The sequence below is a fragment of the Mobula hypostoma genome, chromosome 15 (genome assembly GCF_963921235.1).
Source record: "Mobula hypostoma chromosome 15, sMobHyp1.1, whole genome shotgun sequence".
NCBI classification, from domain to species: domain Eukaryota; kingdom Metazoa; phylum Chordata; class Chondrichthyes; order Myliobatiformes; family Myliobatidae; genus Mobula; species Mobula hypostoma.
Window position 1 is genome coordinate 65,212,478 of NC_086111.1, and position 23,748 is coordinate 65,236,225.

The following is a 23,748-nucleotide window of genomic DNA, read 5'->3' on the forward strand; positions in this document are numbered from 1 at the left end:
CTCACTCTGGTTGTCTGTCTTTCAGATTTACTGGCCGGCCCCTGTGGAGTGGAGAGAGGAATGCAACTGGGCAGGAAAAGATTTACACGTGAGTGAGCCCACTTACAATTGTCCTTGAGCACCATTTGACGGGCAGTACCACAGCCACCGTGAACGGACAGGGGTCTTCTCTAATCTCCACTCCCAAAACACATTCATAGCCGTGTATTATCAGTTGTCTGAATGTATAAGACTGGTCAAAATATTTTTTTGAAAGTGTTGTGTGGTCAGATTTTTTTTGCTTATGATAAACCGCTTAAAGCTGAACATAAGTTCAGACTACTTGTATCACATGGAAATTTTATTGAATATAATATGTTTAATTGCATAATGGTGCGAATGCTTTGCAATAGTTCAACTCCACTGAAATGTTTTGTTGATGATTTTCATTTGGACTCAATGTCTGAGGCTTCTCATTTAAGTGTCCAACAATAATCAGCTAGAATTGATGGATTCCAGTTGCCCTGATACCGTTTCTCCATGACTACAATGTCCTGGTGAACCTTTCACTGTGTTTGTCATTGACAGTGCTAAGGTTTGCAGGGAAGAAGTCTAAATGGGAATGCAGAAAATGATCTGTACTGACATGTTGCACTTCATGGTTTTGTATGCTTGAAGGATGTTGTTCAACCAGCTGCATGTAGTTTGGTACTCCGTAACCAAGAAAACTTTCAACAACATTCTTGAAAGCCTTCCATGCGATTTTCACCAGTCCCACTAGAAGTTCTTTGAAATGTCTGTCATTGATGACCTGTTTGATTTGTGGACCAACAAAAATGCCTTTTTAATCTTGGCATCGGTTATTCTGACTTGAATTATGAATTGAAATAACAAATATAGGCAATTTTTAAAAAATAGTGTGTGATAGGGAAATTTCATGCTGATTTTCACGATCAGCAGTCCAAAATCCATAAGGTACACCCAAAAGTATTCAGGCAGCAAAATCTTTGTTGTCCAGTGTAATCGGAAAGGTTAAGCAAGTATTAAGAGCACATTGAAGTGTTGTCCCCTCCCAGAAGGTGGGATGCAAGTTTGGCAGCAGGTATCTGGATACAGATGGACCATTTGTTGTATATCATAAATACTGCCTCACGTTTGAGGATGAATATTAGTTCCTCGTAGCTGTGTGCTGAGCTTGGATGAAGACTGTGAGAAGGTCTTCAATAGCTGCTTCATTTGGTAGCACCCTATTGCTGCTGGTTGTCAAGACATTTCTTTTCTTTAAGTCCAACCTGTGATATCAACTTGCACATTTTGCCACCACTGAGTTCTTCAGTTCCTTGTTCCATAGTTCAGCATCTTCTGTGTCTCCAACAAACAAATTTTCTTTCTTAAAAACAAGTGGTGCAGTGGTAATGCAGCAGTTAAATTAGCAGAATAAGCATTGAGTTCAAATCCTTCATGCAGCTGTGGAATTTAAACTTACTTAATTCAATTATCTGGAATTGCTTAAAGTGAAAGCTGGTCTTAGTAATGGTTATTAAAACCCATCTGGTTTACTGCTATCTGTCTGCGGGGGAGGTCTATAGACTCTATAGACTACTCCAGCACAAACATGAGAAAATATCGATTGAACATTGATTTCTCAAACTTCCAGTAATTGCCCCTTCCCTCTCCATTCCCATTTCTCTCTCTCGCCTTATCTCCTTACCTGTCCATCACCTCTCTTTGGTAGTTCTCCCCCTTCCCTTTCTTCCGTGGTCTTCTACCCTCTCCTATCAGATTCCCCCCATCTCCAGCTCTTTATCTCTTTCATCAAACAACTTGCCCGTCCCTTCACTCCTCACCCTCTCCTGCTTTCACCTTGTACTTCTTCCCCCCCCCCCAACCTTTTCACACTGACTTTTTTCTAGTCCTCATGAAGGGCCTCAGCCTGAAAAGTGGAGTGTTAACTCTTCTCCATAGATGCTGCTTGGCCTGCTGAGTTCCTCCAGCACTTTGTGTATGTTGCTTAGACAACACAGTCAGGTTTGTACGTGACTCCAGACCACAGTAACGTGGTTGACTTTTGACTGCTCTGTAATTCTCTGTCAGTCACTTGGCTAACAATTGGTTCATTTGAACCAGGGTCATATTTAATTTGGTGAGGTAGCTCATGAAGTCTTATCAAGCCGGCTAAACCAGGTGAGGGTAGCCGACGAGCTTCAAACCCTCGGTGAGATACGGAGTTGTCTATCACAGCATGTGAAGACAGACTCTGGCGGAATGAGTGGACGAGACCAATGGAAGGTCCAATGGTCAAGAAGGCGGTCTCTGCAAGCGTCGTGGAACGTGTAGAGCAGGACAAGACACAGAAGATGTCCTGGTCATCCACTGCGCCTAGTCCCATCTCCAGCCATCTCGACTCTTGTCTTGCCACTGGATCCAGATGGGAATTGGGAAGACAGAGGAAGGCTGACGCTGTGCAACTCTCCCTCACTTAAATCCAAATCAAGCGCTAGTCTCAACACCATCTGGTGTCGAGGTCCTCATCGGCGTTGACAATGGACGAACAACAACATCAAGTTAAAAGCAACAACCAAACTGCTGGAGGAACTCTGTGGGTCGAGCAGCATCTGTAAGGGGAAAGGAACGGTCAATATTTCAGGGCAAAGCCGACATCAGGATCAGGGTTTTGACCCGAAACATTGAGAGTTCCTCTCCCCCAACAGATGCTCAGTCTACTGAGTTCCTACAGCAGAATTGTTTGTTGCTCCGGATTCCAGCATCTGCAATCTATTGTCCCTCTATTTCTCACCTTTTGAACTAGACTACAGTTCAGAAGTGGAAATTTTTAGAACTTAGTTGTTGAGATACAGTGAGGAATAGGCCCTCCCGGCCCTTCGAGCCACGCTGCCTAGCTAACCGCCGATCTAATTGTGGGACGACTGACAATAACCAGTAAACCTACCAACAGTCTTTGGAACGTAGGAGGAAACTGGAGCACCCGGAGGAAACCTGTGAGGCTACAGGGAGACGGTGAAAACTCCTCACAAGCAGTAGCAGGAATTGAACCTGGGTCACTGGTAAGATGTTGCTCTACCACTGCACTACCTTGCCACCCCAACAGTCTTTGGAACGTAGGAGGAAACTGGAGCACCCGGAGCTGTACACAAAACCTTGTGGGGCTTGCCAGATTAGATGCAGAGCTGATGTTCCCTGGGTGGGATGGCTACAACAAGAGGTCACGGTCTGAAAAAAAAAAGTGATCAACCATGCTGGACTAAGACAAGGACAAATTTCTTCACTCAGAGGGTGGTGACTCTTTGATATTCTCCATTCACTGGTACTCGTCAATTAATCTTAGAGTAGGTGAAAAGGTTGGCACAACATCGTGAGCCGAAGGGTTTGCATTATGTGTAATGTTTTGTGCTTTTGTTGTTTAATAGGAGTGCTGAGGTTTAGTTGTCACTGATACTCAAAACAAAGGTTGTTAGATTTTTCGGATATTAAGGGCTTCATGGAATTGGGGGTCCATATAGGAAAGATTAAGTGATAGCACATAGTCCTTTTACCAGGGAGGGGTGCTAAAATCAAGAGGATTAAGATCAGAGTCACGAGATTTAAAAGGGATATCAGGGGCAGATTCTTCACAGGAGGGTGGTACAGCATTGGAATGAACAGTCAGAAACAGTGGTTGAGGGAGACACTTTAGCGATATTAAAAGCTATGCAGACAATAGCTGCACAATGGTGTAGCAGTCAGCATAGCACTTTTACAGTGCCAGTGGCCAGGGTTCAATTCTGCCACTGTCTGTAAGGAGGTTGTATGTTCTCTCTATGACTGTGTGGATTGCCTCTGGGTGACCTGGTTTCCTCCCACCTTCCAAAGACTTAAGAGTACGTAGGTTAATTGGTCACATGGTGTAATTGAGTGAATTGGGCTTGTTTCTGCAGAAGGGGCTGTTCCTGTGCTGAACCCTTAAGTAAGAAAATAATTAAGTACCTGTGCAGGAGAAGTTTAGAGAGCGAGGGGCCAAATGCAGGCAGATGGGACTAGTGTGCTGGGAAACACAACTGACATGGACAAGATGGGCCGAAATGCGTGTTTCCATGCTGTATGACTCTTATGATGCTAAAGAGGAAATAGATCAGACTGTCTTATTGAAGAGCAGAGATAATCCCGGGGGCTAATAACCTACTCCTACTTCTCATTCTTTTGTATTCTTCAAGAATGTTATAGCCAGGGAGGGGGGTCCAGCTCCTGGCCTTCACATGTGGCTTAGCTACTAATCCGATGAAACCGTTTCTACTGACAGAAGAAAGGGCAAAGGTGGGTTACTGGCTCTTTAAAAAACAGTTGCTTCAAGCAGATGGGGCTCATCAGTCATGGTTGGCAGCTCATCTAGGAGAAGGAACACTCTGATCTCAAACCTCCACTGCCTTGCGACCAAACTCACTCATGGGGAAGACTTCAGGAGTAAACCCCGATGGAAAAATCCAGAGCTGGAGTCTCTAAGACAATCCAACATTGAGTTCAATGCTGACTAGCGACTCCTGTGATGCTGCTGGTGCCAAACTGTATCGGTCTCTGCTGTTCCTTTGGGTTCATCATATGCGTGGAGAGGGGGAGCTTGCTGCACGGGCAACAGCTTGTTCTCCGTATCTTACTGCCCAGGCTTGTGTATCTAGACAGCTAGGACACAACATCCATGGTCAACCCTGACGAATGGAGACCCTCACTCACTTCTCTATCTTCTACATTGTTAATGCAAGTTTTCTTTTGTTAATCAACAGACCGACTCATGGATGAGGTTTTTGAGGTAGTGTCGAAAAATAACTAGCAATTTATGACTGAGGTGAAGAGACAATAATTAATATAAAGAGAATCTGATGAAATGTTGTTCTTTGGCGAAATGCATAGTTATACAATTTTTATTTGTTGGCTGGAACTGTTCTGTGGGTAAGACAATGAGCGCAATGTCTGAAGCTTTACTGAAGATTCTGGCTTATTCAATGTGCAATGAATTTGTGGCTTAAAAACCCAACCAGCTCATTGGTTTGTTTCCTCGAAACAGAATCAGCCCTTTATCCATTTCTCCCTTGCTTAGTCCACTAGCCTTAGTCTTTCAACTGTAGAACATGGATACTTAGAGTTATCGTGATTGAGTAAAGGAATAGGCAGACCCAGATGTGCAAAAGGGGTACTTCAGTCTGTGAATATTCAGATTTCAGATTCTGATTTATTCAGATTTCAGACCCAGCTGTGCAAAAGGGGTAGTTCAATCTGTCTGTGAACATTCAGATTTCAGACTCGTGTATATTTATCACATGTGACTGACTGCTCATTACACCACTGGAGTCTATGGTAGCAAAGAAAGTCCTCCTGTGTCTGTCCTTGACCATCTTCTCTATGGTAACCAGGTGTGGTTCAGGGTTGTCATTTCTGCCTCTATGGTACAGCACCAAGTTCTGTTTGGTCTCCCACATTTCCTCTGCCCTTCAGGGGACTAATGAAGTGCTGTCTTGATGATAGAGTTGGCCTCTCTGCTCATCACATGCCCAGTCCATCGCCAGCGATTCATCAGGACAATTGTGACCATGTCCCCTTGGCGATACTGAAGGAGTAGGGTGTGGTTGGAGATTGTTCTTGACCTGAAAATACGGATGACGTTACGGAGACTCATGGTGTGGAATGATGACAGCTTGGCAAGGTTGGCTTCTATCATGCACCAGCATCCTGACCCATACAATATGTGCCATTTGCTTTAACAACCAACATGCTCAAGGATGTGCTGGCGGCAACCTGCAAATGTTGCCACACATTCTAGTGCCATCATGGCATGACTACAGTGTTCAGCAGAACCACACAAACTGCAACAGTAACAGAACGAAACAAGACAACAGCAGCAAAACAAGCCCCTTTTCCATGCTTCCACTCACTCGGCCCATCACATAAACAAGACAGGCCTCCAAACCCAGAAAGGGCCACATCCGTGCTTCTAGTTCATGGCCCCGGACTCTCAAATATCAATCTCCAACCTCTAGTCCTTGGCCCAGATTCACAGAATCAACCTTGTTAACTTCAAAACTCACTCAAAATTACAATACAATCAACTGACCACTGCTAGGTACTCTAGTTCAATCTGGGAAGCTCAAAGTACAATTTATTGTCAAAGTACATACATGTATATGTCACCATATACAATCCTGAGATTCGATTTCTTTCGGTAAATCCAAGAAAGACAATGAAATCAGTGAAAGACTACACTCAACAGGATGGAGAAACAACTAATGCACAAAATACAACAAACAACAAATACGAAAGAGGAAAAAAAAATCAGCAATTAATATCGAGAATATGGGATAAAAAAATCCTTGAAAGTGAGTTACAGATTGTGGGAACCGTACAATAATGGGGTGAGTGAAGTTCAAGACCCCGATGTTTGAGGAGTAATAACTGTTCCTGAATTTGGTGGTGTGAGTCCTGAGGCCCTTGTACCTTCTTCCTTATGGTAGCATCAAGAAGAGAGCATGGCCCAGGTGGTGGGTCTGTGCTGCTTTCCCATGACAGCACTCACTGTAGATGTGCTTAATGTTGGGGAGGGCTTTACCCAGGATAGATTGGGCTGTATCCACTACTTTTTGTATGATTTTCTGCTCAAAGGCATTGGTGTTTCCATACCAGGCTGTGATGCAGCCAGTCAATATACTCTCCACCACTCATCCATAGAAATTTGTCCAAGTTTTAGACGTCATGCCGAATCTTCACCAACTCCTAAGGAATTAGATGCGCCTCTGTGCTTTCTTCATAACTGCACTTATGGCCTGGGACCACGACAGATCCTCTGAAATAAAGTTGCTGACACTCTCCACCTCTGATCCTCTGATGAGAACTGGCTCATGGGCTACTGTTTTCCTCCTCCTGAAGTCAATAATCATCTTGGTCTTGTTGACATTGAGTAAGAGAGAGAGGCATATGCTGATTCTTCACCGCCTTTGATCCGGCCAATGACTGTGGTGTCATCAGCAAACTTAAATATGGCATTGGAGCGATGGGATCAGAAGTGGAGAGAGAGAGAGAGCAGTTTCAAGTTCCTGGGTGTCAAGATCTCTGAGGATCTAACCTGGTCCCAACATATTGATGCAGTTATAAAGAAGGCAAGACAGCGGCTATACCTCATTAGGAGTTTGAAGAGATTTGGCATGTCAACAAATATACTCAAAAACGTCTATAGTTGTACGGTGGAGAGCATTCTGACAGGCTGCATCACTGTCTGGTATGGAGATGCTACTGCATAGGACCGAAAGAAGCTGCAGAGGGTTGTAAATCTAGTCAGCTCCACCTTGGGTACTAGCCTACAAAGTACCTAGAACATCTTTAGGGAGCAGTGTCTCAGAAAGGCAGCTTCCATTATTAAAGACCTCCAGCACCCAGGGCATGCCCTTTTCTCACTGTTACCATCAGGAAGGAGGTACAGAAGCCTGAAGGCACACATTCAGCGATTCAGGAACAGCTTCTTCCCCTCTGCCATCCAATTCCTAAATGGACATTGAATCTTCGGACACTACCTCACTTTTTTTAATATACAGTATTTCTGTTTTTGCACATTTTTTAATCATACGTACGCCATCACTGATTTACTTTTTTTTTCTCTCTGATAGGTTATGTATTTCATTGAACTGCTGCTGCTAAGTTAACAAATTTCATGTCGCATGCTGGTGATAATAAACCTGATTCTTTAGATTAGGTTAGATTGAACTTTATTGTCATTGTGCCGAGTACAGATACAAAGCCAATGAAATGCAGTTAGCATCTAACCTGAAATGCAAAATATAGTGTTATTACAAAATAACTGCGAATAAAAAGTAAGTGCTACAGCACACAAATATGAAAGTACTGAGACAGTACAATATGGGTGCAATACTGCTTAGCGTTGTGATGTGAGGTTCACCAACGTCACAGCCTCAGGGAAGAAGCTGTTCCTGTGCCTGCTGGTGCGGGAGCGGAGGCTCCTGTAGTGCCTACCGGATGGGGGGAGAGTAAAAAGTCCATGGTTAGGGTGAGATGCATCCTTGATAATGCTTTTCGCCCTGCCCAGGCAGCATTTATGGTAGATGTTCTTAATGTGGACAATTGGGTAGCGATAATTCTGATTCTGATTCTGAGTCATAGCCTCACAGTCCTGAGTATCAAGCAAGTAGAGCAGGGGGCTAAGCACACAACCTTGTGGTGCATCTGTGCAGGGGGAGATTGTGGAGGAGATGTATCATAAATCCTAATGATCATATCTCTACCTCTTCTTCTGCTTTTGCTTCTGCCATTCATGTATTCCAATGACAAACCAGAAACTGAAGACAGTGGAAGCTCATTGAACAGTTGTATGAAGCACAACAGGCTCCCTAGTGAAGTGGACATGGCTGTGTTACACATTCTCTGCCTCCATTTCCGCACTGTGCCACTGACAGTTCCCCCTCAGAGAAGAGCATGCTATAGCAGATGATCCGTCAATTCGAATGTGAGCCTTCACTACCACCTGAATGGAGAGAGGAAATATCCAGTTGATGCTGCCTGGCCTGCTGCGTTCACCAGCAACTTTTGTGTGTGTTGCTTGAATTTCCAGCATCTGCAGAATTCCTGTTGTTTGGAATATTCAGATAGTTTGTGGGGATTGATGGCACACTATTTAACAGCGGTTAAATCTCTGACAGATGTCAAACACTCACACTATAATGAGATTATCAGCAGTATAATCTGATTTGGATGGGAGATCCTGGATGTTATTTGATCGTGCAATGTTTTAATTGAGTTTTTGGAAGTTAACACAGATTGTGGCATCTGAACCCAAGATGGTTGTTGCTCCTGACTCACTTCCTCCTACATGATTGTTTCATAGAACATAGAAGAGTACAGCACAGTACAGGCCCTTCGGCCCACAATGTAGTGCCGACCCTCAAACCCTGCCTCCCATATAAGCTCCCACCTTAGATTCCTCCATATACCTGTCTAGTAGTCTCTTAAACTTCACTAGTGTATCTGCCTCCACCACTGACTCAGGCAGTGCATTCCACGCACCAACCACTCTCTGAGTAAAAAACCTTCCTCTAATATCCCCCTTGAACTTCCCACCCCTTACCTTAAAGCCATGTCCTCTTGTATTGAGCAGTGGTGCCCTGGGGAAGAGGCGCTGGCTATCCACTCTGTCTATTCCTCTTAATATCTTGTTTCCTCTCCTCTGACCCGCAGATTGGATTGAAACTCCAAACACTGAGTATAGGGGTCTCCACTGAATGGGGACCCACGGTAGTGTAGCGGTTAGTGTAAAGCTTTACAGCATTACCGCTGTAAGACTGGGAATTGATTCCCATTGCTGTCTGTGAGGAGTTTGTATGTTCTTCCCACGACCACATGGGTTTCCTCCGGGTGCTCAGCTTTTCTCCCACAGTACAAGGACGTATGGGATAGAGTTATTCAGTTGTTGGCATGCTATGTTGGTGCTGGAAGCATGGATACAATTGCAGGCTACCCAGCACAATCCTCACTGATTCAATTTGATGCAAGCAAGCTATTTCTCTGTATGTTTACTTATATATGTGATAAATCTGGTTTCCTTGATGCGTGTCTGCAGCAACACTATGGAGCAGTCAATCAACTGATGGATCAGAATCAGAATCAAGTTTAATATCACAGGCATATGTTGTGAAACTTGTTAACTTCGTAGCAGCAGTACATGCAATACATAATAATAGAGAAAAAAACTGTGAATTAAAGTATATATATACAAACGTTTGTATATACATATAGTTAAACAAAACAAGTAGTGCAAAAATAGAAGTAAAAAAGTAGTGAGATAGAGTTCATGGGGTCAATGTCCATTTAAAAATTGGATGGCAGGGAGGAAGAAGCTGTTCCTGAATGGTTGAGTGTGTGCCTTCAGGCTTCTGTACCTCCTCCCTGATAGTACCAATGAGAAGAGGACTGTCCTGCTATGACTTTTCCACATGAAATCACTTCCCAACTTCAGACTTCAGCCTTTCCAATGCCTGTCTATGCTGGTTTATTTGCGTTGAGAAAGACTTACAATTTGGTCCGCCATAATATTTTGCAGAGAGTAAAAATCTTTTTGAAATGTAGCCACCATTAAGCATTGTGACTGACGTTTGCGCAGGATAGTCCCACAGGCAGCACAATCTTTTATCAAAATCAGGTCTAATATCACCAGCATATGTCTTGAAATTTGTTGTTTTTTTGCGACAGCAGTACAGTGGAATACATAATGATAGAAAATGTAAAGTGAATGACACTACGGTGTATGTATTCGATAGTTAAATAAATAGTGCAAAAATAGAAATAAAAAAGTAGTGAGGTAGTGTTCATGGGTTCATTGTCCATTCAGAAGTCAGATGGCAGAGGGGAGGTAGCTGTACCTCAATCATTGAGTGCGTGCCTTCAGGCTCCTGTACCTCCCTCCTGATGGTAGCAATGAGAACAAGGCATGACTTGAGTGATGGAAGTCCTTAATTAGGCATCGCTCCTTGAAGAAATCCTGGATACTAAGGAGGCTAGAGCCCATGATGGAGTTTACAACTCTCTGCAGCTTATTTCGATGCCGTCCAGTAGCACCCCCCCCCCCCCACCGTATTGTGATGTCAGTTAAAGATCAGTGCCGGCCAGAACACAGGTAGAGCCACTGGGTTTTTTACATATTTTCAGTGCTTAACCTGCCATTCTGTCAATCTCATACAGGAGTGTAAGCTGAACTGGGACTGGAGCCCAGGATTTATTGACTCAAAGAGCTGAGAGTGTTACCCACTGATCCACAGCTGACAGCCTTGCCAGCAGTAGATGGGGGTCGAATGGTTTGTCAGACCTTAAGATGAAAGGGCGTGATTACACCATTTGGTTCATTGAGTCAGCTCTGCCATTTGATAGTGGCTGTTTTTTACCCAACCCCGTTCTCCTGCCTTCTCCTCGTAACCCTTCACCCCTTAACCAATTAGATCGTATCAATCTCTGCCTTAAATACACCTAATGACATGGCCTCTGTGGCAGAAAATTCCAGACATTCACCATCTTCTGTCTGAAGAAATTCCTTCTCATCTCAGTTCCAAAGGGGTGTCCCTTTCTTCTGAGTCTGTGCCCTCGGATCCTAACTCTCCTGCTGACGGTAACATCCTCTTCATGTCTGCTGCACCCAGGCCTTTCAGTACTCAGCAGGTTTCAAAAGACCTCCCCCACCCCCCGCCCATCCATCGAGTACACGTCCAGATCCTGAAGTCAAACACTCCTCATACATTCTTTTGTTTTCCAGATCATTTTTTTCAATCTCTTCTGGACACTGTTCAGGACCGGCACATCCTTCCTTAGGTACAGGGCCCAACGCTCTTCATAATATTCCAGATGCTGTTTTGACCAACTCCTTCTGACTGCTTGTGATGTCATCTTGTTGTACCCCAGTGAAGCTGCTGGTCTTCAGTCCCTTGACCCCAATTCTGGAAGCTCATTCTACTTGCTAACATGCCTCCTTTTATAATGTGACCCCTAAAAGCGGTGGAGATCCTGTCTTGCTGTTGGTGAGACGTTATCTTCATTGAGTAGCTTGTCTCAGAGCTTTGTGAAAACGCTCAGATATGAATTAATGATTCAGGACTCTGGGACCTACGCAGCTGAATGTGGTAACTTCTCCACTCCCAGCTTGTTCAGTTACACACCACCTGCTGGATATCACACTTGGGATTTGGGGTTGGACAGGGAGCTGATTTGCGGTCCTGATGAATGAGCTCATCCCATTACAGATCAGACAAGGCATTGGAGAGGAGCGTGCATGAACAGCTGGCTGCATGTTCTTGAAAACCTCCAAACATAAATGTTGCTGGATTTAAGGTTCAGTGCATTAGCAGGGGGATTAGTGTGACTCTAAGGCAGTATCTGTGTACAGTTATCTTTTTAGACCGAAGAACCTTCATCGACTGTAAAAACACAGAGCATTGAACAAGTTCATTCATTCATTATGTGCCATGTTGTAGGACATGGGTGATCATGGACTTGCCATGACCATGGTTGTTCTTGACAAATTTTTCTACAGAAGTGGTTTTCCATTGCCTTCTTCTAGGCAGTATCTTTACAAGGTGGGTGCCCCCAACCATTATCAATACTCTTCAGAGATCGTGTGCCTGCCGTTGGGGGTTGCATAACCAGGACTTGTGATAGAAACATAGAAATCTACAGCACGTTACAGGCCCTTTGGCCCACAATATTGTGCCGACCATGTAACCTACTCTAAAAACTGCCTAGAATATCCCTGCTGCACAGCCCTCTATTTTTCTAAGCTCTATGCACCTATCTAAGAGTCTCCTAAAGGACCCTATTTCACCAGCTGCTCATAGGACCATCCACCACCTCCTCCCATGGCTTCACGTGACCCTGATCGGGGGACTAAGCAGGTGCTACACCTTACCCAAGGGTAACCTGCAGGGTAGTGGAAGGAAGGGGCACCTCACACTTCCTTTGATAGAGATGTATCCCCACCCCGTCACCCTAGACATGCAATAAATCAGTGATATTAAAACTGATTCTGATTCTGATTCTAACTAGCTGCCTGTCCATCTTACACCCCTGCTCAGACCCTGAATCACCCCGGACGCCTGTCTCACCGCTGCCCTTCTCCCCTTTGTAGTGACATCACTCCTCTCCACTCAGTCCTGAATGCAGTTTTTTTTTTTACCCCAAATGTCGACATTTCCTTTCCCCTGCTGAGTTCCTCCAGCGGAGTGTTGTTTCCATTCCTTGTGTCTCCCTTGCCCACTCTCACAGTGCCCAGTAATCTGCTTCTTTCTGTAATGGTCTGTTAACAGATGGTAGGAGAGATAACAAGAGCTGTTAGCGCGCTGTCTGATCGCTCTGTGTCTCATTACTTGGAGGGAGAGCTCTGACAGCCTGAAAGAGATACGTGACCTATTGCTTGACATTTACCATCGTCTGAGAACTTGAGGCATTTCTGACAGGGTGCTTGTCGTATCAGTGGTTAGAAAAGTGCCAAGGGATAAACAGGTCAGGACAGCAGGGCTCAGTGGGGCAGCTCAGACGAGCAGGATTTCACCAGCACTGCAACCTTCAATGTCTGATCAGTTGGTCTCTGGCGAATGTCTAGTGGGATAAAGCAATGAGAAATGGACACGAGATCGAACCAATTGTGAGACACTGCTGATGTTTCATAAGACATAGGGCGTCAAAGGTTACGGGGAGATCCCAGGAAAATGGTCATGGTGGAATAACAGAACAAACTCAATGGGCTGTGGCCTAATTCTGCTCCTGTGTTCTTAGTGTTTTATGGACTATCCATTATTTACCTAAATGTCTTTAAGTGTTGTTATTTTACCTGTTTGAACCATTGCCTCTGACAGTTCATTATCAGCTTCCTTCTTCTTCGGCCCTTTATCCCTTCCACCTATCACCTCACAGCTTCTTATTTCACTCCTCATCCACCCACCTTCTCCCTCACCTGTTTTTATCTATCCCCTGCCTACCTACCTACTGCCAGTTACGCCACTGACGTTTAGGGCAGCAATGAAGGTCCTCCATCTCTGGTGGTGCTCAGGGATTTCTTCATCCTGTCAGTAGCTCGGTTTTCACTACTGTCAGTCATGCAAGTGCTGGATTGAGACAGGAATAACATCACACTCAGATATAGAAGGGTTCTTCATTGCTGTTTCCATAACAGTTTTATTTTACCAGACAGTGTTATTAGCCCTGAGCTGAACTCCCCGAACCCGGAGGTCTGGTCTCTTAGTCCGGCCTCTACCCTTTGACCAATTTGGTATTGGTGACCTTAGCAAGAGCTAAAGCATAAAGCCCTGACCCCAGCCAACACAGCTCTCCAGCTCATTGAAGCAGGCAAGCCTCCAAACAATGACAAAATTGAGGTCCTCTTGGAGGAATCTATCCCCTCCAGCACACACAAAATGCTGGAGGAACTCAGCAGGCCAGGCAGTATCTATGGAAATGAATAAACATTCAACGTTTGAGGCTGAGGCCCTTCAGGATTTCTATCTCCTGCCTGCTTGTACTCCTTCCCCTCCCCCTCACTTTCTTATTCTGGCCTTTTCTCTCCTCCTTTCCAGTCCTAATGAAGGGTCTCGGCTGAAACGCCGACTGTTTATTTCTGTCCATAGATGCTGCAGGACCTGCAATGAATGAGAAGCACTAGGAGTTTGAGTTTGCGATGTGCATTGGATGTTGTAATGACAAAAGGGGATCTGTAGCAGGGAAGATCGAAAAAATAAGAGTGGTCAGCTCTTCCTTGGGCTTACCCCAAGTAAGGAATCAGCGGGCTATTATGACAAAGAAGAGGCCTCTGCAGGGTTTCTCCAGCATTTTGTGTGTATTGCTTATAACCTCATTGCAGTTTTTGGGTTCTTGCTGTGCATAGATGAACTGCTGCATTTCCCACAGTGCAACAGTTGCAAACACTCAAGCACTGGGATCCCAACCTTTTTTAAGCCGTGGACCCTTACCATTCACTAAAAAGGTCCATGCACCCTGGGATGGGAACCCCTGCTCCAGAAGGTCCTGTGGCCATGAAAGGTGTTATACAAATGTACAATTTCCTCAATAAAACAAGAAATGGATGTTGAAGCAATTTGTCCACGTGACAGATGTGATATTATCAGTTAGTTATATCACAAAGCGACCATTGACGAAAGCTGCCCACTTTGTGTCTGTTTGATGTCTTATCCACTGTTTCTTTCAGTTTACTTCCCATGGTGATAACATTACACTATCTAGAAGTCTTTCCACCGGCCTCTTCTCTGTCATTATAGCCCGATAATTCTTTACGCAGTGAAAGTCTTTGTCCACGTAGTATATTGTTTTCATAACACTCCACAAAGAGCAGAGCTACTCTTCATTTTCCCAATCTTCCCGGCTAAAGATCCTCATTTTGACATTGCACCATTCTATTCCATAAGATTTAGGAGCAGAATTAGGCCACTTGGCCCATTGTGTGTGCTCCGCCATTTCATCATGGCTGATCTGTTTTCCCTCTCAGCCCCAATCTCAATTCCAGCGTCCTCTGTGAGGAGTTTGTATGTTCTTCTTGTGGAATATGTGGATTTCCTCCGGATCCTCCAGTCTCCTCAACAGCCAAGTTGTGGGGTGCATTGGCTAAATTATTGATGAGTAATCCAGAAGGTTGTAATAAATAATCCAGAAGTTCAGGTTCAAATCTCGCCATGGCTGTTAGGATATGTGTAAATTCGGTTATTAATCCAAAATAAAGAAGTGTGACTCTTAATAACTCTGTCCAGGAAACTACTTGTAAAAATCCATCTTTTTTCACTGAAGACCTTCAGGGAAGGACTCTTCCCTGTGTGACCTATATTTGTCTTCAGACCTCTCAGAGTAGTTGATTCTGACGTGGACCCAACAGCAATCCCACGCTGTGCTGTCAGAATGGACTCAACTGCTCAGGACTGTGGAGTGGGGCATATGGAATCATAGAATGGTTACGGGATAGGGGGAGGCCATTCTCTCCATGCTGGCTCATTACCACTGGAACCCTCTAGTTTCACCTACGAGCCCTTTTGCGGTGCCCTTGGAAAAAGTTTTGCCATATATTTTTACTCTAACTCCTTCTTAAACGCTATGGTGGAAATTGCCTCCTTTATATCTCTGGGAGGTATGTTTTTCTAACCAAAAAGAGATTTCTCTGCTATCACACTTAATTCTCTTCTCTTTTATTTAATACCCATGTCTTCTAGTCCTCAGTACCTCCACCAATGAAAGTAGCTTCCCAGTCTTCGTCCAGTCCCATGTGTCTCCTCTCACTGGCTTCTGTCCTCTCGGACAGTAAAGGCGAACGCTTGATCTCTCAGGCTGTCATGGTGTGCCCGTACTGCACTTTCAGAATCAGAATCTGGGTTTATTATCACTGACATATGTTGTCAAATTTGTTGTTTTGCGGCAGCAACGCAGTGCAATGAATAAAAATCACTATAAATTACAGTGAGAATACATTGGTGAGATTGAGTTCATGGCCCTTCAGAAATTTGATGCCGGAGGGGAAGAAACTGTTGCTAAAACATTGAGTGAGTCCTCAGGCTCATGCACCCCTTTCCTAATGGCAGCAGTGAGAAGAGCACATGTCCTGTCCGATGGGGTTCCTTAATGATGGATGTTGCTTTCTTGAGACATCGCCTTTTGAAGATGTCCTCAGTGCGAGGGAGGCTGGTGCCTGTGATCTAGCTGGCTAGTTTACAACTTTCTGCAGCTTTTTTCAATCCTGTGCAGTGGCCCCTTTATACCAGACAGTGATTAAATCAGTCAGAATGTTCTCCATGGTACGTCTGTAGAAATTTGCTGGTCTTTGGTGACATACCAAATCTCCTCAAACTCCTGATGAAATACAGCCACTTTCTTTATAACACGACATTCTGCATTCTGTTTTTTAAACCTTTTATACTATATACAGTAAATGTACTTATGTATGGAATTACATCTGAATAGCTTGTAACCTATAACTTTTCACTGTATCTCATCACATACAACTATAATAAACCACTTAACAATTACTCTCCTCTTCAACATAAAAAGTCCCAAATCTTGCTAACCTAACTTTGTAACTGTAGCCCCTTATCCAAGGAACCACTCTCAAAGAACTTCTCTAAACTTTCCCTCTAGTTTGCCTCTGAACATAGAACATAGAATAGTACAGCACAGTACAGGCCCTTCGGCCCACAATGTTGTGCCGACCCTCAAACCCTGCCTCTCATATAAGCCCCCACCTTAGATTCCTCCATATACCTGTCTAGTAGTCTCTTAAACTTCACTAGTGTATCTGCCTCCACCACTGACTCAGGCAGTGCATTCCACGCACCAACCACTCTCTGAGTAAAAAACCTTCCTCTAATATCCCCCTTGAACTTCCCACCGCTTACCTTAAAGCCATGTCCTCTAGTATAGAGCAGTGGTGCCCTGGGGAAGAGGCGCTGGCTATCCACTCTATCTATTCCTCTTATTATCTTGTACACCTCTATCATGTCTCCTCTCATCCTCCTTCTCTCCAAAGAGTAAAGTCCTAGCTCCCTTAATCTCTGATCATAATGCATACTCTCTAAACCAGGCAGCATCCTGGTAAATCTCCTCTGTACCCTTTCCAATGCTTCCACATCCTTCCTACCTGCAAGTTTATTCATTTGGCCTCACCCTATTGGAGGTATTCCCTCTGATTCCACCCATCCCTCCCTCCACCTTCGCTGCAACACCATCATGGGCACGGGCCTCCCCACCATCGAGGACATCCTCAGAAAGCAGCACCCATCACGAATGTTTAAGCATTTCTCCTTCTCCAAGCTGCTGCCTGGCCTGTTCAGGGTTTCCAGTATTTTCTTGTTTGGTTTCTTGTTCCTTCACATAATGCGGTGACAACAATCGAAGGCCAGACCAGTGTTTAATCAATGTTCAGGAAACCAGGCACCATAGTAATCTGGAGAAACAGACACTAAATGCTGGAGGAAATCAGCAGCTAAGGCAGTATCTACAGAGAGGAATAAACAATCGACGTTTGGGCTGAGATCCTTCATTAGGACTGGAAAGGAAGGGGAAAGGAGCCAGAATAAGAAGGGTGGGGTGGGGGAAGGGTAGGAGTACAAGCTAAGAGGTGATGGGTGAGCCAAATAAGGGGGTAGGTAGGTGGATAGGGGAGGGGAGTACAACTGACAGGTGTCAGATGAGGGGGAAAGTGGGTGGATGGGGGAGGAGAGTCCAGGCTGACAGCTAATAGTTGAACCCAGGTGAGGGGGAAGGTAGGTGGTTGGGAGAGTAGAGGCGATGACGTGAGAAGCTGGGAGATCCTGATTGTGATTCAGCGACGTTATTGCTGGGTCTGTTGCCAACACTTTACCTCACTCTCCTACCCTATTTCGGTGTTCCTTTCTTTTTTGGTATTCCTCCTTGGTTATTGGCAGTAGACCATCGACGAACATGGGGGAAACCGGGAGATGCGTGTATGGGAACTTCCGACATGAACCCATCCTGTCAAAAGCCAACAGTAGAGGAGGGGGTGGGGTGAATTTTTTGACATGTGATGGATGTGTGATAGGAACTGAAGGTGGTGTGATATCACCTCAGAGAACTCCACATAGCAAGATGAGTGACAGAAAGAAAAACTAACTTAAAGGAACCTACCCTGAGCCAAGGAAAATAATTGAAGCCAGCTTTTCCCATATTTGTAATGTTTTGACCGATAATTGGGGTCAGACTTCTCTTCACAAGCACTTCAATGCAAATCTCTATGTGTGTGTGCATGCATGCACGCGACTCACTGTAATTGTATTGTGTGTGGCCTGGAGGTGGAATGCTTGGTTTGTAGAGTGATTGAAGGCTGAGTTTGTTGTGGTTTGACCAGATCTCCTGGACAAGGATAACGTGACCTCTAGTTGGATGTCAAACGGGGTCAGCTCTGTCATAGCAATAGGTCCTGATAAAGGGTCATGGCCCGAAACATCAACCGTTTATTTCTCTCCATAGTTGCTCCCTGACCTCCTCAGGTCCTCCAGCATTTTGTGTGTGCTGCAAAATTTCTTGTGTTTATGGCTAAATGTTATAGGTTTAGAGTGAAAGGCAAAACATTTAAGGGGAATCTGAGTGGGGAGCTTTCCTCACTCAGAGGGTGGTGCGAGTGTGGAATGAGCTGCCAGTGGATGTGGTAGATGTGGGTTCAAATGTAACATTTAAGAAGGTACCATACATGGATGAGAGGGAAGAGAAAGCTATGGTCCCGGTGCAGGTAGATGAGATTAGGCTGGAATGGGCTAGACGGGCTGAAGGACTGTTTCTGTGCTGTAGTGTTCTATGACTCTATGTGAGGTAGACTTCTTGACATTAAAACTATAGAGAATGTTTCTAGGTTACACTCATCCTTCAAAAGGGCCATAGATTGTAAGTGAAATGATTATGGTCCCTTCCTAAATGCACTTGGAAGGGTAATGGTGGGCCATATTTATTTATTTGTTTGTTTGTTAGTGGTAACAGGCCCTTCTGGCCCAACAAACCTTTGCTTCCAAAAATACCAATGTGACCAGTAAACCTATTAACTTGTATCTCTTTGGAATATGGGAGGGATCTAGAGCACCCAGAGGAAACCCTCGTGGTCACTGGGAGAACGTAATATCTCCTAATAGACAATGACAGTAATTAAACCCGGGTTACTGCTGCTGTAATAGCATTATGCAACTGTGTCAGTATATGGCCGATGATGACCCAAATTATTGATAGTGGTGGCAATTAGCAATGGTAATGCCTTTGACCATCTAGGGTGGGTGACAGATCTCTCTTGCAATTGCCTGGCACTCGTGTGTATGCTTGAATGTCCAGATCTTTCTGCTCACGGGCAAAGCCTTCCTCATTGAGAAGTTGTGAAAAATTATATTAACTAAAAACTTTCAGGTGAGATCAGAATCAGGTTTAATATCACTGGCATATGTCTTGAAATTTGTTGTCTTTGTGGCAGCAGTACAATGCAATACATAATAATAGAAAAAAACTGTTAATTACAGTAAGTATATATACAGTATGGATGGCATCTGTTAGTCTCGCGAGACCATGTATCTGCGCCTGGAAAGTCTTGCTTCATTCTCTCCAGGGCGCAGGCCCAGGTAAGGTTGTGTGGAAGACTGGCAGTTGCACAGGCAGCAAGTCTCCCCTCTCCGTGCCACCGATGTTGTCCAAGGGAAGGGCAAGGGCCAATACAGCTTGGCACCAGTGACGTTGCAGGAGTTGCCAGAACGAGGTTGAAGGCAGCGTCGGACTGTCTTAGGGACCCCAGCATTTGTCCTCAGGGTTTACTCCCGAAGCCTTTCCCATAAGTGGGTATGGCCGCAAGGCAGTGGAGGTTTGAAATAAGAGTTTTCCCTCTCTTAGGTGGACTGCCTTCCCAGGCTGACGAGCTCCATCTACCCGAAGCACTGGTTTTAAGGCACCAGGACCCGCCTTCGCCCCTTCTCCTGTCAGTAGAAACAGTTCCGCCGGGCTTGGAGGCTAAGCCACACGCAAAGGCCAGGAGCTGGACTTGGTTGTCAGAGGCTATTTGAAGCGCGTGCCGTGAGGAGCACTTTTAGGTCATGGGAGCTTGTCCCCACCACCACTCCTCGGCTTGACAACCTTGGAACCATATACAGTATATTAAATAGTTAAACTAGTAGTGCAAAATAGAAATAAGAGAAGTAGTGACGTATTATTCATGGGTTCAATGTCCATTCAGAAATGAGATGACAGAGGGGAAGAAGCTGTTCCTGAATCATTGATTGTGTGCCTTCAGGTTTCTGTACCTCCTCCCTGATGGTAACAGTATGAACAGGGCATGAGCCGGGTGATGGAAGGCGTTAATGATGTTGGATGCTGCCTTTTCAAGGCATCGCTCCTTGAAGATGTCCTGGATACTATGGAGGCTAGTGCTGATGAAGGAGCTGGCTAAGTTTACAACTCTCTGCAGCTTATTTCGATCCTGTGCAGTAGCACCACCCCCGCCCTAGCTCCCCCTTACCAGATGGTGATGCAGCCGTCAGAAAATGAGGTGAAAGAGGAGGCATGATTGTAGTGAAAGGTCGAAGAGACAAGAGGGGTAAAATGACTCCTGTACTGTTTTGCTTCCAACACAGAGCACAGAAGAGTGTACAGCACAGGAACCAGACCTTCAGTCTGTATGTCTGCGTCAGACATAGTGTCAAATTAAACTAAATCTCTTCTCTCTGTTCATGACCCATACCTCTCATTCCCTGCCTCTTGATCAACACTGTCATATCTGCTCTCGCCCCAGCCTCAAACAGTCCCTTCCAGGCACCTGCCTCTCTCTTTAAAAATAAACAAAATAAAACTTGTCCTACACATTTCCTTCACACTTTCCTCCTCTCACCTTAAATACACGTTCTGTAGTATTTGACATTTCTACCCTGGGCAGAATGACCCAAGTTCGGATTGTAAGTCGGAGCACTAGGATTTCAGCATCAGCGTAGCAGCCCCTGATTATAGGTTTAAGTCTGTTTTTTATAGACTCCCAGATCAAACTCTGCTTATGCAGATTCAACAGTCTCAGGGCCAAGAACTGAGTTCCTAGAATTCCAAAATAAAGGCTGGCCAACACAGTCAGGTCTTTGTGAGCGTTCCACGTTAATCTGCGCAGAAAGCCACCCCACCTCCTTCTCCAGAATGCTCTTTTTTTTTGTGTGAGACTTTCGATTGTTCCTGATTTGAAGCTCCTGAGAGCATCCTTTCACAGTGCTGACTCACGGGTTACTCTCCCCCCTCCTCCCCGACGCCCCTCTCCCCGCCCCGTGGGTCAGAGGCACCGCTGCTGAAGGGTTTTTCACTTGGCCAGCTTGGTATTGAGCTTCTCACTTAATCTTATGAATCAAAGCAGAGTAACTGAGACGGGCGCTGATTTACGTAAGTGTTTAACTGTGCTGCAAATCTAAAGCCCGGCCAAGACCTAGATGTGCCAGCCTTCTGCCCATCCAACCTTTCCCTCGTCATCTCTGTCTCTCCCTCTTTCACAGCTTTATCAGTGTGGCATGGTAGTGTAGTGGTCGGCGTAACGCTATGACAGACGCCATCTTGGGGTTCACCGCAGCCTATGAGGAGTTTGTACCTTCTCTGTGACTGCGCGGGTTTCCCCCGGGTGCTCTGGTTTCTACCCACATTCTAAAGACATACGGGTTAGGGTGAGTGAGTTGTGAGTTGGCGCCTGAAGTGCGGTGACACTTGCACAATTGTCTCTGGTTTGATTTGATGTAAACAGCACATTTCACTGTATGTTTTGATGTACACATAACAAATAAAGCTGATCTCCTTTCTCTATTCTTCTTTCTTATCACTTCATTAGAATCCTTTACACTTTCATTGGCAATTATTTTCCCTTTTTTTCCATTACATCTGCGATACACTCTCGCTCTCCAGAGCAACTGTGTGTTTTTCCTTCATCTGTATATCAAGCAGATTCAGATTCATTTATCACATGAACATTGAAACATGCAGTGAAATGAGTCGTTTGGGTTAATGGCCACACAGCCCGAGGATGTGCCAGGGGAAGCCTGCCAGGATTGCCACACCATCTAGCGCCACCAAAGCAGCAGCAGCAACAGTAACAAAAGAACAACAGCAAAACAAATCCTTTTCCTCCCTCCCTCCCTCCCTCCCACTCATACACACAGGCAATTCCCCCTCCTCCTCCCTCCCCCTCCCACTCATACACTCAGACAATCCCCCTCCTACCTACCTCCCCATCCCACTTACACACACAGATAATCCTCCTCCACCTCCTCCTCCTCCTCTTTCCCTCCCACTCACACACACAGACAAATCCCCCTCCTACTTCCCTCCCCCGTCTCAGTCACACACACAGGCCTCCAGTCCCAGGACAGGCTGCCTCTTGGCCTCCATCTCCGAATCCTTCAGCTTCTCTAACGTTCCCTTCAATCCTGCTATAGCAGACATCCCACCCTGCAAAAACTCATTTCAGGGAGTTATCACCACCATTTCAGGGAGGTAGCAACCCCCCCCCCCCGCAACACCATATCCTCCCGCTCCTCCCCGCCCATCGACCTCCAAGGGTGTATGTAATACTTTGTTTAGTGATTTTGTCTAATCTGTAAACCAAGTTGGGTATATGCAGCAAAGGTGACATTAAAGTATGTGCTTATATTATATTATATTATCATGTTTATTCTATTACAACCTTAAGCAAGTCTACAGAGAGTTTGGCCTCATCACGTAGGACATCCTTAGCAGCTAGCCAGCTAGTTTAAATAACGTTAGCTATGCTGTAATGACACCTGTTAAACTCACCTCAACATGTCTTTTACATTTTAACCCACCCTGGGCAATAGAAAAGTCACTGTTGCAAACAGTGCAGCGAGCAACACTCTCATTATTTTTGAGGTCGACTGTAAAGCCCGCCCACAGAGAAAACTGATAGGTCTACTCAGCAGGGGTCCCAACATTCTTTGCACCACAGACCGGTTTAATATTGACAATATTCTTGCGGACCGGCCGACCGGGGGCGGGGTGGGGGGGGGTGTTAATCACGACCGGAGTATAGGTGATAAGTCAATAGCATCATAACATTTTAAGTAACGTTTGGATATTAAACACAGCACATATTTTCCCCGTATGAACATATAAAATCATTGCAACACACCAATATCGCTGAATCAGTGAGAGACCTAGGCTTGTTTTCCTGCAATAAGACAGTCCCATCGAGGAGTGGTGGGAGACAGCGGTACTCGAAGGGGGTTCCTTATGTCCAGTCTATTCCGCAATTTAGTTTTCGTTGCATTCATTGCAGAAAACTCTGCTTCGCAGAGATATGATGTTGGAAATGGAAGCAACGTTTTCAGTGCTTTCGTGGCTATCTCAGGTTATTTAGCCTTGACTTTGATCCAGAATGCCGGCAGAGATGTTATGTCAAACAAACTTTACAAGCTCGGGGAGTCGATCTTCTTCCCACGCTGACATGGATGACGCGTGCGTAATGACCTCGCGTGCGTTCAAGCTCAACAGTGCGTGACAGGGAATGAGGAAAGGTGCAGCTGACTCCTATCATTTCATATCGCCAAATCATATTGTTTCCTCACGGCCCGGTGGTTGGGGACCACTCTTAGCACGAAGAGAGATCAATCAGGATGCTCGCTCTCTCTCTCCCTCTCAAAAAAATCTATTTCTGGGATATTGTATATAATTTCCGGGCATCAGGGAGCCACTATCGATATGCGGGAGACTCCAGGATCTTCCGGGAGAGGT

General features: G+C 45.1%; 1 protein-coding gene across 9 annotated transcripts in view; it reads left to right on the forward strand.

Annotated features, from left to right (window-relative positions):
• sema3b (sema domain, immunoglobulin domain (Ig), short basic domain, secreted, (semaphorin) 3B) overlaps window positions 1-23,748 on the forward strand; it is a 439,432-nt gene that overhangs the window by 314,998 nt on the left and 100,686 nt on the right. For all 9 annotated transcript variants that reach the window (XM_063068199.1, XM_063068203.1, XM_063068195.1 and 6 more), the window contains exon 4: window positions 26-88. In XM_063068199.1, coding sequence (XP_062924269.1) covers window positions 26-88 — 63 coding nt within the window. The remainder of the gene's footprint in view (window positions 1-25; window positions 89-23,748) is intronic.